General features: G+C 44.2%; 2 protein-coding genes across 2 annotated transcripts; one reads left to right on the top strand and one right to left on the bottom strand.

Moving 5' to 3' along the window:
• The first annotated feature begins 374 nt into the window (after positions 1-374).
• On the top strand, positions 375-2643 carry LOC109474962. The gene is made up of 2 exons (XM_019775454.1): positions 375-477; positions 2408-2643. Exons 1-2 carry the CDS (start codon positions 375-377, stop codon positions 2641-2643), a joined length of 339 nt encoding a protein of 112 aa, XP_019631013.1.
• Positions 2644-3750: 1107 nt separating this feature from the next.
• Positions 3751-12520, bottom strand: LOC109475003 (sushi, von Willebrand factor type A, EGF and pentraxin domain-containing protein 1-like). The gene is made up of 19 exons (XM_019775526.1): positions 12463-12520; positions 12052-12257; positions 11618-11756; positions 11212-11382; positions 10646-10825; positions 10215-10388; positions 9673-9843; positions 9239-9406; positions 8868-9044; positions 8247-8420; positions 7863-8093; positions 7484-7623; positions 6571-6710; positions 6198-6352; positions 5639-5791; positions 5325-5438; positions 5029-5111; positions 4398-4587; positions 3751-4040 (listed from the first exon to the last, which is right to left on the bottom strand). Exons 2-19 carry the CDS (start codon positions 12253-12255, stop codon positions 3928-3930), a joined length of 2877 nt encoding a protein of 958 aa, XP_019631085.1. The 5' UTR covers positions 12256-12257; positions 12463-12520; the 3' UTR covers positions 3751-3927.
• Positions 12521-15979: the final 3459 nt, after the last annotated feature.

Here is a 15979-nt window from a genome sequence, read left to right as displayed (position 1 = left end):
CGTCTCACTATTACACTCATAATTCTGTTGCATACCGCAATACCACCTACACAGCTAGTTCTGTATTAATGACGCCATCTCAACGTCATTTGAAAGTCTCCCGCTAGCCATCCAAATTTGGCAGACACTCCGGATGAACTTAAATTTTGTATAAATTTCGAGGAAAAGTCTTATCAGATCAAGTTTTCGTGCTAGTACCAGTCTGTCTTCCTTCTTCACGTTTGCAGTCACTCCGACGTAACGTGGCGTAAGTTAGTGACGCCCGTTACTGACGTTATATCAGTGCTCCAGTACCCCGCCCTGTTGCATTTGTAGCTTACACCACAGGTTGGAGCTCAGCGGCAGAAATGACTACAGGTTGGCGTCTTGCGGGCATGGCGCCGGCGATGTTTGCTTTGATGGTTGCCTGTGATGCCTTACTCTTCGTATCCAGTACGTCGGTAGGACGAGGGCTGCCCGTCGTCTTTCAAGGAAAGGGTAAATGCAGTTTTCTTCATTTTTCATAATAGCTTGTCAGATACCATCGACATCGTTATAGGATTTGGGAGCGCCATGAACCTTCAAGTCATTGCCTATGACATGTATCTGTTCATTAGCTATTTCTTAAAAAGCACGCTACAAAGAACAAAGGTAATAGAAATTTGGTAGAAGCATAACTATATAATTTGGCGCTGATACGGACAACTGTTGAATCATTAGAACTGGTATGTATCTATGCAAAGACAGTTGCTTGTGAACCTGCCGAAGTGCTCAGGCCAGGTACATGTAGCTATAGGTTGACGACATTGAAAAATCATTGAAGCATTCTTGGGACAGTCGTGGACGTATCGTACAACATTCCCCTGTCTTGAGACGGACAGGACTGTTACAGATTGTCAGCGGTTCTTTTCTGTCAGCGGTTCTTTTCTGTCAAAGCTTCGCCGAAAATCCTTCCCAAAAAGCGTAAGACGAATGTGACCGCGCTTAACGGAAGAGCTTACAGGCAGTGGTAATTTATAACGACCCTTCATGATATAGCGGCAGGTATCGGGATACCTGCACAACAGAAAGAAGATATAACTGACTTATTTCAATACAGCGATTTCTTAAGCAGAATTCAGATCGGGTTTAAGATGTTGTATCAACGATTAAGGCACACTGATTTGATTTCATGGTTGACACCACGCGCGCATCGATTGTGATTGACACTGCGCACATCGGCTTACGAGGAAGCGTGGAGGTACTCTCCCATACGTAATGTTGCACATGTCTCAATGTCTAAACTGAGTCTATTTAGTGTGCATTCCATATAAATGTATGATTTTGCTGCAGACATGAGCCTTCATTGTGATGATATTCTGTCGGCAAGCTGCATGGCGTGTATTCACTCCTATGCATTTTACATTTGGAAAGACGCACGTGTCAAAGACCCCAGGAAGTTAATTTGGCAGGGCGGATTACTCGTAACAGGTGGTTAATGTTAGCGCACTTCAGGTGACAGCTGCTCTTGGCGCAAGGGAACCCAAGTTTTTGTTTAAATTATGTATTTCTTTTACTGGATGAAAACTCCGTTTGTATACTAAGTAGTCTAATTTCTTGATTCTCGGATTTATACTTCAAATTGTCGTGAGCGTCCAGAAGAAATGAAACGAAAAGAAAATGATTAGAAACAGGTATCCTGTGATAGACTCAAATGCTACAACAGGTCGCACAAAGTTAACATACCAGATTGGTTAACGTTTAAAACTATGGGTTTTAACGCATTGATAAAAGGGGGAAAACGACTGTGAAGATAAGGACGTTTTTCATATGTTGGTATCAGTAGAAGCATCCAGGCCCTGAATCCGACATGTGATCAGACAGAGAACGTCATCTCAGTCTCAGAAGGGTGTTTAGTTAAAACCTCACGTATTTTCAAATCGACGCTGAAGGCTGTGAAATTACACTTTACGTCTGGAGGCAAATCATTTCCCAGGAACTTAAACTAATGTGCGGTGCAATTACAGTCCCTTGTGGTACTCAATTCACCTCCAGTCATTATCGGCACTCCTGACGAAATAGCGGGGTTGACACGTTAGGTCGCGTCTGCGACAGTTGTGATAATTGACTATACTGCGGAGAAAGATGTCATTTGTGTATAAAGACTTGGGGCCTTGGCGAGAAAAGAATGCCGAACTAAACTTCTGTTCTTGCTTAAGTTTTTTTTTGTGATGTAAGGATGAAGACAAGTCTAGTTTAGTTATGGGGGGCAGTGCGCTATAGCGACAATAACACTACACAATAGGCTTCATCCCTTGCGCGTCGCCAAAAAGGCAAAGGCTTCAGATGGTAATGGCAATGGTAATGCTAGTTAATGCCAACGAGGTGAAATGTTTAGTCTATTGATCGACTTACACGGAACAAAATGTATATTAATTGGTTTCCGTAGATGGCGGGGTGTGGCTGGAGCGGCCGGTTCGTGACGAGGACGGCCCCACCGCGTCCCTGGACACAGTGACGAGCAGCACCGAGGAGCCCAACCTGCGCGGCTGGATGTGGGAACGGATCGGGTCGGAAGGTTTCGTCCCGCCATGGTACTGGCTCCGCCGCCGCTCAGCCGACAAGAGGTCCCTCGGCGACAAGGGGTTCTTCCCAACGAGACGCCACACCAGCCTCTTCGGATAGGGTTAACGTTGCTGATATCTAGATCTACACCAAAGCAGCAAAGAGTTTAGACACTACATATGCTTCCTTGATTGAGGCTTATATTAGTTTGCTGCGCTGCTTTCGATAGAAAAGGTCACTCCACTTTATAACCAGACCCTTTAAAATCTTGAAAGGGCACAATACTTCACTCAAGGTACCTGTAGTGACGACACTGTCGACATTAACAACACTAGACAGAATTGTTAGAAAGACGGAAATAACTGTTAGTAGCTTATGCGAGACACCAGCTTAATTCTTGTAGTCATCCATGAAGCATTTCAGGTTGTCTCACTTATGCTGATATTTGGCACCGTTGTGCGATGAAACGAATACTATGGATGCTGTGTTGCTGTAGACAGTATCGGCAATATTTTCAGACCGCAGATTTACGGAAGCATACAAATTCAGTTTAAGCTATGGAAAAGATTTAATTACTATCATTACATGTTTAACGGCACAAGTTGATTTACAAAGATGGTTTTACAATAAATGTAACCAGGAAATATTGAAGCTGACCTTCAACTAATAAATGTCTAAATTTCTCAGTGAATGTCTTTCTACTTTCGTCCAAAGCTTTGTTAGGTATGCTGTGTCAGTCATTCACCGTTTGTCTCTTACCAAGCCCAATGCCCTTTTCCCACTAGGATAGAATTGTCCGGATATCGAGCCGAATAGATTCGCTTTGATCCGGTTTCGATCCGGATAGAATGTACCATTTGTCGCGTAGGGGGGTGTCAAGAAAAATATGGTGCAGATGGGGATACCATTCAGCACTTTCAGCACTGGCTGAGGTTAATTACCAATGAACCAATCACAGAGCAGCATGTTGACATTACCATGATATAGATAGAAGCTAGCTGTCCAATCACACGACTCTGCTGGTCATCTACCAAACATGCATTGCCACATCTGTTGGGCACTTTTGTCGGCTCTTTCGTGTCTTTAAGTGCCTAAAGCACCTTAACAATGTGCCTCGGTCCCCCCGAATCATGATCATATATATGAATTTCCTTCGATACTTTCCTTCGAGATTCAAACTAAACTTCTGCTGAAACAAGAAACAACACAATAACACAGGAGACGGTGTATCTGAAACAGCAAGAAAGGGAAAGACTTTTTAATTCATTCTAAAGCAAGTAATACAACTAGGAGAAACCTCCGTCACTTTCAATAAACCATGCTATTAGCCACTAGTAAACCAGACTACTGGACGCAAAAAGACAGAAATTACCACAGCAAAAACAACTTCAACATCCTCCACGTCTAGTTGAACTCGCAGACGTAGGCGGTGAAGTGGTTACAGTTGTTGGTGGTCCACTCTCCTGCAGCGTCCATCTTCACGCAGTCGTTCCAACTCAGAGTATCACTCGGCTGGCCTGTGATAGAGACATAACATATCGTGGAAACGTTAGCGTTTTGACAAGCGCATGTCAAAAACAGATTTTAACACAAACCATTCCCTTTCCGTCAGAATTGAAGCGTTATGATTAAGACGAAGAGAAAACTCATAAACCAAATGAACACACTAAACTGGGGTTAATGAAATATGAAGTTCCGCGGCATTACCTTAGAAAGCCGTTAGGGGCCCATATATGATTTTGTCCTTTCCTTTATAGATACCTACTCACAAATATCTGATTGAGTTACGGTAATCCTCAAACAAAACTACAAAGCCGCACGTTACGTAAATCATCACCTTCTTGGCGAGTGTAATAAAACAGTTTTTTTCCTACCGCTTGCCCACGCAGTGTAGTCACCGTCGGCAATGGCGGTGCCGTCAGCCAACCAGACGTACTCTCCCTCGGTAGTCTGGTCATCCAGCCCGATCCACACCTCACTCCCCGCCGCCAGCTCCTTGATGAAGTCCGCGGTGCCTTGGTCCTTCACACGGGCGATCTCACCTCCGTTGAAGCGACAGATTTGCTGAAAAGAGAACACAGTGTGTTTACAAAACGTCACCATATAGTTTTCTACATTAAGAAGAAGGGAACGGCCTTTTACGAAGCAGACATTACAGTGTCAGTGACAAGAGGAGCACAACCTCTTCTGGACTAAACTTGATAAATGATCAAGTTTATTTGTATTATCAAGTATTCGTTATATTATTATCAAGTATTTTTTGTCAAGAGCAGTGTCAGTGACAAGAGGTAGAGTGTCAGTGACAAGAAGAGCACAACCTTTTCTGAAGTAAACTCGATAATGACAAATATCAAGTGTGATGGTTTCAAAAGACAATGTGGAGACGCTTTCTAGTAGTATTCAAGTCGGTTGAGCGGCAACAGACTGGTTTCGAACTCTCGAACTCTAGATTCAGAAGCAGGTTACTCACCCTGCAGACCAAGGCGATGATGTAACTGAACTTACCGAAGCTGTGCTGTAGGGGACGGTCATAGAGTTCATCTGGAAGCACGATGCTCCGTAGCGGCTTGATCCAGTGGGACACTCAACTATCAAACGGGAGAAGAACGATGATAAACACTTCACGCTTCCAATTTTCTGGTCACTGCCACACCAAGACTTTATCATCCATGAGTCAATTACACTGTCTACTCCTGAATATCGAAGATGAAAGTAGAACTGGATCATGAATTATTAACAGGGAGTTTAAATGTTACTGTCTTCGAGTACCCGGCGAAATTATGAATGTCGCTGTTACGTACCAACGCATTCGTCCTCCTCTCTCTGGTATCCGTTCGGACAGTGGCGCACCCAGCCATCCTGAGCATCAAAGGTGCATGGGTGCTGGCCGTCCATACAGTAGCAGTCCACGTACACTAGGGGATGAGAAACATGCTTTCAGTGCATCAAGAAGTCTAACCGATTAAAGTTTATCAAAATAGACAATTATATTTTTGGAGTCAGTGTCATGACATTGCCGTTGGTGGAATTAAAAGATGGTGGGAGCTGAGGCGAGTGTTATTGTTTTTTGGATTATAAACCTTACATCAAGCTATTATCTTTTGTGTGATGATACCTTGGCACTCCTTGGCGCCCTCGCCGTATGTGCTCTTCCCGTCAGGACACATGGTGCAGCTGGTCTGACCGGCCTGGTCCGAGTAGTAGCCGAACGGACAAGCCTTACACTCGCTACTCGACGAGTCGTAGTAGGTACCAGCAGGACACTCGTCTAGGAAATAAGGAGTAGTAGTCAGGAAATCCATAATTATAGAGTAAACTTTTAGCTTTCTGGCAAAGTTTGAATGTGCGTACAGAGACAGTATTTGGTACCTTTTTAATTATATATAAGTTTGATTTCAACAAGGAGAAATGGCTCTTTCAATAAGGAAGTAATTGTCCATTATTTTGCCATTCAAGGCGTGTAATAGATGATAGATATGTTATAAACGTACTGCAATTATGTCCAATGTCAACCTTAGGCAACGCCACAATCAGAAAATGTTATGACGTCATCATCTCTATGGAACATTTATGAATTGACCAATCAGGTCGAGAACAGCATCGTCTCATCACCATGATGTAATTAGGAACGGTCCAACCACACGGTGCCATCTAATAACGTGCAAAGGACTTACAGCAGTTAAATCCGCTCAGCTCGTGACCCTCGGGACACGTGATGTAGCTGTCCGAGGTGCTGAAGCCGCCATCCTCCAGGACCAAGTCCTGCCCGCCCACGCTGAAGGAAACTCCGCCGGCCTGGGCAAGCTGCTTCAAGGCGTCGGCATTCGTACTACACAGGAGAACGTTCAAATTAACCTGCTATCCAGCGTATCTACGCATATTTGAACATGTCATAAATGTAATTTGATTAATTGCTGTGATGATTGCTGTAAACACTGTCAGACGCGTTCATCTTTGGAGTTTTGAAGCGTGTACAGAAAATTGCATTGTAGACCTTGCAAACAGCTCAACACCAATTCACCCACAATGCCTTTCACCGTGACGTACCTCAAAGCTGCGTTGACGTCATCAGGAACGGTGATCCAGAAAGCATCAGTGTCTCCGAGGATGTACACCTGGACAGTGACGGAGACTTCCACGGGAGAACCGTCGGCTGCCTCCTCTGCTGCCAGGGTCACAACGCCAACCTAAGGATGTTGGATGGACGTTAGATAAGCATCATGGTGTTTAAAGCAAAAATGTCGCACAGGCACAGAAAGATAGTGCTACAAACTCTTACATGATGCATGTACTGTGCGTCGAGTTTGCACGTCATGTAACATGGTGGACACTTAATGTAAACACAGACCATGGCCAGTAACGAAGGGACGAGACTGATATGAGATTTTTTACTAGCAAACAAACGTAAGGCCATGTTGATTTGATTATATGGATGACATCCGCGCGCGCATGAGTTTTCGGCCGTTTCCAAACAAAAAAGAAGTTTTCAACCATACTGTAAATCGTACAAAACAGTTGCAAAATGAGCAAAAATATACCGTAAGTTACCAAAAAATAAGTAAAAACTATACCAATGTCGTAGAATGCCAAAATCAACGAAAAAAGACGAAATTGTAAGGAAATGAACTTGAAGATTAGATTATTCGCCAAACCATATTCTGCCCCATTTGTTCAACCCTCATGACCACGTAGATTTCATAATGAAAACAACTTTTTTTTTGGCAAAACTTTTTTTTTATTCGCACGCGCGCATCAGTTTTGGGGCTCCTGGAGGATGTCATCCATATAATCAAATCAACATGGCCTAATGATGAATACTGATAGATGTTTGACACGGAATGCGTCTCAGCGGGAACTGAGCTTGAGAAAAGTTCCTGGTGTACATCCCGTTTAGTTTGTTATCGCAATAATAACCAGAGTTACAGATTGTCAGAGGTGGGAAACTTTTGAGAGGCCTTACATTGCAGGGACTCTGGCAGAAGCCGTCCTGTGCGGCGAATCCCTCCTTCAGGGCGCTAATTATGGCAGTACCGTCCACTGGGGCCGTAGCTCTGATCATCATGCCACTCACATCCACCGCACCAGCCACAGCGGACTGATCTAAAGAGATTATAAGAGAAAATGATAAGAAAAGAAATACTGCTCAAGCAACAACGCTACAATGGCAATAAACAGTATTCAAACTTTGACACAGGTCACAGCCACGACGTCACGTAACCATTAACTCACGTGTCTGCCAAGAGTGGGTCAGTTTTCATTAATGAGTATGAAGCTCGAAACGTTTGGTGAGTTTAGGTTACTTGTGCTTGACAAACTCGTTTAAACAACGCTCCACAAACCCTGGCAATCCAAGACATCGGACAGAGTGAGTGTTAAGAAATGACGCATCATCCAAAGGTAGCCAGTGGCCTCCCCACACTCGAATCGGCGCTCAGACACCGGGTAGGCCTTGGGAGACGGGCAGGTCATGGTGGCGAACTGGCTGGGCGCACCGTTCACGGTCCCGCCGATACAGGTGGCAGTGCCGCCGGCAGGGGAGGCGATGGAGTCACAGGTGCAGTCTCCATCAGCTGGGGAACAATAAAACCATAACATTGTGACACAAAATTTTACCTGTTTGATCCTCACAGGTGGAGCAAGCGATGCATCTTTAGAATTGTTAAGAAGTGTCGGAATTTATTAAGGATGTTGCCTCTTCTAATAAATAGCGTACTTGTACTTACGCTCGCATGTTGGTTCCCCGCCCTCCCACTCGGCAGAGGCGCCGCAGGTCAGATTGCCATTGCCCTGGAGCATGAAGCCGGTGTTACACGTGAAGTAGGCGGCGTCGCCGTAGTACATGCCTTCCAGCTCCCTGGTGGCATGGCGCAGGTGGCCAGGGTCTCCGCAGTACACACCTGTTGGAATGGAATGAAATCTTAAGTGTTGCAGCAACAGAACCGTAAAGGAAACGTAGAGAAGTTCATTGATGATCGAAGATTGGCCAATTATAAAATTGTAAAGCAACTATTCCGGTGCATTGGGGTGTGCCTCTCGACGCGTTAGCGCTTGCCAGGCACCATCTAATCAAATACTCTCCCTCCTGTTCTTAAGAAGATATCAGCCAATCACGTTTCCCCTTGGCCGTAAGCTGCGACGTGATTGGTTTGTGATGGCTGGCAAGCACTAATACTGCGAGAAGCACGGAACGCAGCCCGATACTCCAGGGTGGCTGCTAGACACATGTTAGCGGTGGCCCTGGCATAATAAGGCGAGAGAAGCAGGGGTTGTTTTACGTGAAGTCTGATACGTTCGTCCTCGAGTCATCTACTTTTAGGAGCGAAATGAAAGAAAAGGTATCTTACGCTGACAAATCGGAATCTCTTGGTCCCAGCTCTCGTCCAATTGGCAGGTGGCCGAGGAGTTGCCGACCAGCTCGTACCCGGTGTTACAGGAGAACTGGATCACGTTCCCAGAGCAGTAACCCTCCTCAGCAGTGATCTGGCCGTTGGCAATGCCGATGGTGCTGTCACAACAGATCCCTGAAAAGTATAACTCATATTGAGAATAGAAATGGAAAATGCATGATAATGAAAAATGACTGTTTTACAAAAGACGGTATGAAAAACGGGTCTTCGGTGAAATTTATCACATTTACTGGTGACGTTTGGCAGATGACAGCATTTTCTCCTTCAAATAAAATCTCAGAATGAAAATCAGACGACCCCATGCTTACTCTCGCAAATAGGCACGTCGTTGTTCCAGGCTCCAGTGGCCGTGCACTCCAGCGACCCGGCCCCCACCAGTCGGTAACCTTCGTTACACGACACGGTCACCGTCTCCTGGTAGCAGTAGGTCCCCTCTACGTTACCGTTCTCTACCGACGGCTCACCGCAACAGATCTCTGTAGAACACCATTATGTAGATAGTAGAATTAATTGATGAGTAAACCTATAATTGTTACAAGTTTTGATGCCGTGAGTATCTTTTCCAACTTCTCTTCGCCAATGGTGATGGTGAAACCATTTCTTATTTCTTTCCCCTCATCCTATTAACTGTTGACACATCTTTGTAGCATTTATGGCAAGGGACCAAAATTGTTTTAAAAAGTTTTGCGATCCGAGATGAAAAGGTTTGAATGGTGACAGGGATGTAAAAACAGGTCCTCACTGTTACAGACGGACGGCGCGTCACTCCACGTCTGGTCGGCCCGACAGGTCCTGGTGGCCACGCCCTCCAGCTCGTACCCAGTGTCACATGAGTAGGTGACCACGTCACCGAAGAGGTGATCGCCTGTTACAGCGCCGTTGTCTGGGGCGTCAAGCACGGGGCACGGCAGGCCTACGTGTACAAATACACATTGCACGGACGTCAATCAGGTTATTCTTTCAATGACAACACTCGTGGGGTAAGGAAAAAAATTAATTAGACCCATGCTATATCACGGCGTAAAGCACGCACCAAATATTTGGGCGAACCTTGACTATGCATGTGGTTGAAAAGCTAATTGGTAATTTGTAGCGCCTCCCGTCTCTGTTAGATGGTAATTGACACGTACGTAAATCTGGTGATATCTTATTCTGATAGCGAGACAGTTGAAGTTAACTTTTCACTTGGTTGAACGGATATCAGCAATCCACACTATGCAGACTGTGTTTACGCCAAGCGAAAGCCTTTATACCGTGAACTTGATAAGTTTTCATACAACGCACGTGCACACGATGCCTCCTCGCCGCTCCAGGTGCGGTCGGCCTGGCAGGTGCGGTCGGCGCTCCCCTGCAGGCCGTATCCGGGGTTACAGCTGAAGGACACGACGTCTTCATACAGATAACTGTCCCCGAACTTAGCACCGTTCTCGGGTGCACTCAACTCCCCACAGGAGACACCTGCAACAGATTAGAAACAAGATTTGCAGTTTATTCGTACAATAAGATAGCTATAGGCTCCCTAGTTTCAAGACTGGGCAATGGCAGGCACACTGTGGTTTGTTGCGTGATGAAAGTTTTTATAATTTTAAACTTTTGTACCAACATCCAGACGTAATATGAACCACAAAAAAGTGCCAAAATGCATCCAACAAAATAAATGTAAAGTTTGTCTCGCAAGGGATGAAGAGGATAAGTAAAGTAAGTAAGTAACTCACGGTGACAAGCGGTCTCATCTCCGCTCCAGGATCTGTCAGCCTGGCAGTTCCTGGTGCTGCTGCCGGACATCTCGTACCCAGAGTTACAGGTCAGCGTCATCCTGTCGCCGTAGAACCTGACGGCCCGGCCTCCCACGATGGCGCCGTTAGCGGGCGGGTCGATGAGCGCACACGACACCTCTGTCAGAGATATCACACAGTACTCAAGTGTGAGGGTGAGTTTCGGGGGTCTGGAGTTTTTACGCTTTGCAGGGAAGGGGGATGCATGAGTAGGGGGTCGACAACGCTTTACGCTGAAGTAAGGAGTACCGCCTAAAAACTGCGAACTCGGGATGTCACCACCACTTTACTCGTTACGTTTATAGCCAAATCTCTACAAATTCGGAAAAATTACATATATAGCTTGCTTACATGTATGGCTTACAAAAAAGAGACATGCATTGTAGCAAGTGACTTTGAAAACATTCTGAAATCGTACTTACTATTGTAATTCTCTATGTAAATTTTCAAGACAACCTATCTTTTTCCATAGGTATAAGTATTGTGTAACTGTCAAACTAACTTACTGCTACATGTCGGGGCCTCATCGGACCAAGAACCACTGCCGCCACATGTACGTGTCTCGACTCCGTTGAGTTCGTATCCTTCCTCGCAGCTGTAGGTGAGGGTACAGCCGTAGGTGCTACAGCCGGTACGGGCTCCGTTAGCAGGCGGGTCCACCCCAGGGCAAGTGATTTCTGCGCGGTAAGATATAATTTTATAAACTTAGACTTAGCTCCCTTGGATAAAGCGGTAGGGTAAAAATAGTCACCATCTGTACATAATTTTTCCACGTAATTTTTCCTTTTTGTAGTCAGCATTTAGGTCAAAAGTTGCAAAACGTTGTCATATTTGTATCCGTTTTTATAACGTAACCTTTAATTAGTTTAAGCTACAAAGGCATAGACAGCAAAGTGTTGTGTGAAGACTTACGGGTCTCACAGCAGTCACCGATGTATCCAGCAGGGCAGTTACATCCAGACGAGGTGAGGGAGCCGTCGTTATAACAGTGCCTGTTACAGGCTCGGGTCTCCGACGAAGGCCCGCTACATCCACTTCCACCGCAGCTTGCCTGTAAAAAAAAGTAGTCAAAATGTTTTCTGTCTCCTCTCTTTTTGTCTCTTTCTCTCTCTCCTCTCTCTTTCGCTCTCTCCCCCTCTCTCTCCGAGACTCTCTCTGTCTGACTGTCTGCATTTCTTATTCAAGTCCATATAAAAGTAGCTCGTTTTTGTGTAACATTTAATGTCATGTTCGCAGTATATGGTCTTTCAGGAATGGTCTAGAGTTTCAAGAGTCTTTTTTAAGAAAAACACGACTCCAATTGGAGATTAGGGTCAACTTTTGAAACTTTTGAAACTTCAACTCACCTGGCGAGACACGCCCCTGCTGCGGCTCTGGGTCCCTGACGGTCCGCATGACGCAGTGCAGCCGCTCCAGCCGCCCCAGCCGCCCCAGGCACAGTCCACCCGGGAACAGCTCCGGCGCCGGCGGCTCCACCACCAACCCTGGGTGTCCGGGACCAGCAGAACTACCAGCAGGACCAACGTCACGGTCACTGACAAGGTCTTCATGGCTTGGGGGAAGCAACAAAAAATAATTGTACTATTTTCAAGGCCAGGTAAAGATTTGACAAAGTTAAGCTATCCTGACAAAATTTCTGAAACATACACAGTGTTCACGGGATGTATTTACACAAAATATCAATATGCTTGAATTGAGAATAAGAAAACTATTCAAGATAAGAAAAGAATAGAAAAGGACTGCGTGACAATACTCACTGCCTTCCTCGGGTCCGACAAGTGAGTAGTTCTTGAGAACCCAAGCGATGGTCTAAGCCTGAAGTGGGCAATAATCCTCCTTTTATACTTGTTGATCATTCCAGTTAGCGACACCAAACATGGAGACGACAAGAAAGGAGAATAACCTGGGAAGTACGATTGACTTGTTTGCGCCCTTTTTGTATTGCTTTGATAGTTTTTTCTTTCACTCAAGATTCAGTTGCGTTTGCTGAACCGTGTAAAGATTGGGAAAGATACGGGCTAGTGAGGCCAGTAAGAACGGCGCCTTGTGGTCATTTGAAGCAAATAAGGCCCTACGTATGGACCTCATTCAGGCCAGCCAGGCGTGAATCTGTTTACACATAAAAAAGTGATTTAACCTAGAAACAGCACGCTTGTTTTCCAACTCTATTTCAAAGGACAAAACTATTTTGAGCCAAAGAAACAATGGTTTAGGTCCTGCGCTTATGTTGTGACATATGTTATGTGATGCAGTGTACAGGTATGATGATTACGAAGCGTGATTAGATCAATACGTTCCCATAATTGCCTTTTTGGCGTTCCCACTGAAAAGACATTAAGACGACAACAAATTTAAACTTTCTTCATATAAAGATGAAGTCGATCCACTTTATCTAATCCAAATATACGTACCATCCACGTGTCAAGGACTTATTTTTGATGAATGATGTCTTCTGACTGCATGTGCCACAGGTTCCAAATCAAATTGACTTCATCACCAGATTTGACCAATCAAAGTCATGATATAACCAGGCTACCAGGTGTGACGTTTTTGCATATAAAAAATTGACAGCAGCATGCAGCTACATGTATGCCCTGCATAAAATCGAATCTTGTGCACCTTCTGGAAGCTCTGATAATTTTCCTCGATATTCTACATCAGCAATGCATGGACTTTGATCGACACAGTTATGTCGGTCTTGGTCACTCTGAAAGGAGAGAGCCAGACACTTTCCCAGACAGTAGATACATAGGAATCATCAAGGGTAAAAAAACAGCACATAGGTCTCAACACACACAATACATACGATTATCTCCGTATTCAGACGTAGTTAACTAAATAATAAATCTAGGGAGGTCTGTTGCAAAAGAAATATAGAACAACTTCAGCTGTACATGTGTACGGGTGAGAAAATGAATGAACGTTGGGAATATGCAAAAATGAAAGACTGCAATACAGAAAGAAGGAAAATAAGACAAAGCATACCGTCGAAAAGGGATCATACATCCCTGACTGACCTATGACCTACTAAGTGTTACCATGTCATTTTAAACCTCTTAGGTGTGACTTTGTTAAAGGCCTTCGTGAAAGAAATTTTTGCAAAATTGGTCTTGATGTGTATGTTTCCTCGGTATGAATCCTTTACCTAAACGCCATTCTACGAGACCCGTGTTGACTCTAATGTGAAATTGGATCTGGATACAATAAAGTGATTACGTGATACAAAATAAATCAAGCAGCGCGATAAATGCTCCAAAGAGTCAGTGATAGAGAATAATAAACAATTCTATATTCTGATCCCCGGGACTGTCATGCGCATAACGTTCTTGTTGAAACGTACATACCAGAAAGCCTTTAACCACCAGGACCTTCGGAAGGCCCTCCGGGGATTTAATCAATAGGAGAGTTGATGAGGGGCATGTACGTCTGTCCTTGGAAGATCTTGGACGTGTTTTTCGTTGTTTTTTTTCATTGATCCCCAAAGGCTACTAAGTTGACGCGTTACCCTGTAACGCTACTGCTCTGATGGTCATTCACATATAATTGACGTCAGACGGACAATTAAGATACTCCGAGGACCGGTTTGACGTGATGACAACGTGTCATCTAGACATCCACAGGGCAATCGCCCCTTTTGAGATCTTCGAACGATGGAACGACTAGAAACACCTTTTAGTAATAAGTACCATTGATATCCACTTAGTACTTTAACGATATAAATGTCTGAACCTAAGCTAAGTAGTCAAGGTTGGGAAGTATCTCTTTTGAAGCTATTCACTGCACCCCTGGCGCCAACGTGTTAGATAGAGTCAAGAACGAATGAGTATTATGAAACAAACCTTCACATTCTGGGGCCTAGTACCGACTATTGACTTTTGACCCCGAACAAAGTTTAAAGTAGTTTTAGTAGTGAATCAAAAGCAATATTCAAGAGGAATTCAAGCAGACGCTTGAAAAATGAATGTGGAAAGATGAAGGAAGACAGAGTACTAGGTAGATGTATGTTTTGACGACTGCCTTGGGAAATGGACACAGTGCAAACTTACGCCCACATTTAAAAGGTCAAACGCGTGCGTTAGCAATCAAGAAAACGTGTGGACTCTAGGGTTACGGTTGCATAACGGGATATATATACATATACTGGCAGTTCGCCACATCCTCAGCGGGTGGCCAAAGCTGTTTGACAACCAAGGACCCGAAGACACCAGGCTTTTAACGGTAAACAGTTTCAAATGATCGCATAATCCATTACCTGTAACAATGATCCCTCTACACAAGGCGATGGGTGACATTTGTAACCAAGCAGTTGTTTCAAGCGGTTCTAAACGTTATTTCGGCATCTATGAATGGATTAAATAGTTTTTTTTTTAAATAATCTGCTAAGACCTGTGAACTTCTTGCTGACTCAATCCTTAATCATGTGAACGATTTGGGGCCGAACTAATGATTACATTATTTTGTTAACGTTAAAAGCGGTTAATGGGTCTCTCATTAACAGAACAATTGTTTCATGACACCAGATTACCAATATGTTATTTCAACACCTTAGCAGCAGGTTCTAACGTGTTAGCACGTTTTGAATGTCAAAATGTAACCTTGGCAGATAAGAAAGTTTGTAATTCCACCCCTCCTTTCTTCTTTTACGTCAGTACCGTCACATGTTTGTGTAGATAACTACGGTAGTTACTCACCTTTTACTTGTAGAGCTTTTCGAGGTTACTGATGGGGCAAAGCCCTTTTGAAACCGTGCATCAAAACGCATTAGCGGCTCACTAGTGAAAATGATAATTACCACTTAATGTACGAGTGTTTGTCCCATACGTGATCTTCAAGCACTTTAATGAAAGATGAATGGGTTGAAAACGTGTTTCTGCGCAGAGAAACAAATTTCGCATCCTGCTAAGTAAATAGGTTTTTGTAAGTGGAATTGCATTTTGCCATTCATAGCAATTTACGGACATCCCTACTAATGTCTTCCGCAGTTTTAAGTGGCCACAATTTAACGTTGTAGGTGTTCGGTTACCTGTAAAATGGCGTTGTCACATGTTTGAGCATGTACTACGTGTCTTATGAGTTTCTTCCTTTATCTAATTGCCATTGTTGATTGAAGATGATGGTTACAGATTTACTTCGAATGTATGCTGCGAAACGTCTTAATTCTTCCTATAGATAAATTCAGTTATATTTCAGGAGTAGACAATCCTTACAGTTTGCAAATAGGTAAATGCTTTAGAGAATGTTTATAGCCTTAGTGTAAATGGTAGTTAAACCCCA

Source organism: Branchiostoma belcheri, unplaced genomic scaffold (genome assembly GCF_001625305.1).
Source record: "Branchiostoma belcheri isolate BF01 breed outbred unplaced genomic scaffold, Haploidv18h27 scaffold32, whole genome shotgun sequence".
Taxonomy (NCBI): Eukaryota; Metazoa; Chordata; class Leptocardii; order Amphioxiformes; family Branchiostomatidae; genus Branchiostoma; species Branchiostoma belcheri.
Note: the sequence above shows the minus strand (reverse complement) of the source record. Positions and strands in the feature narration are given on the sequence as shown.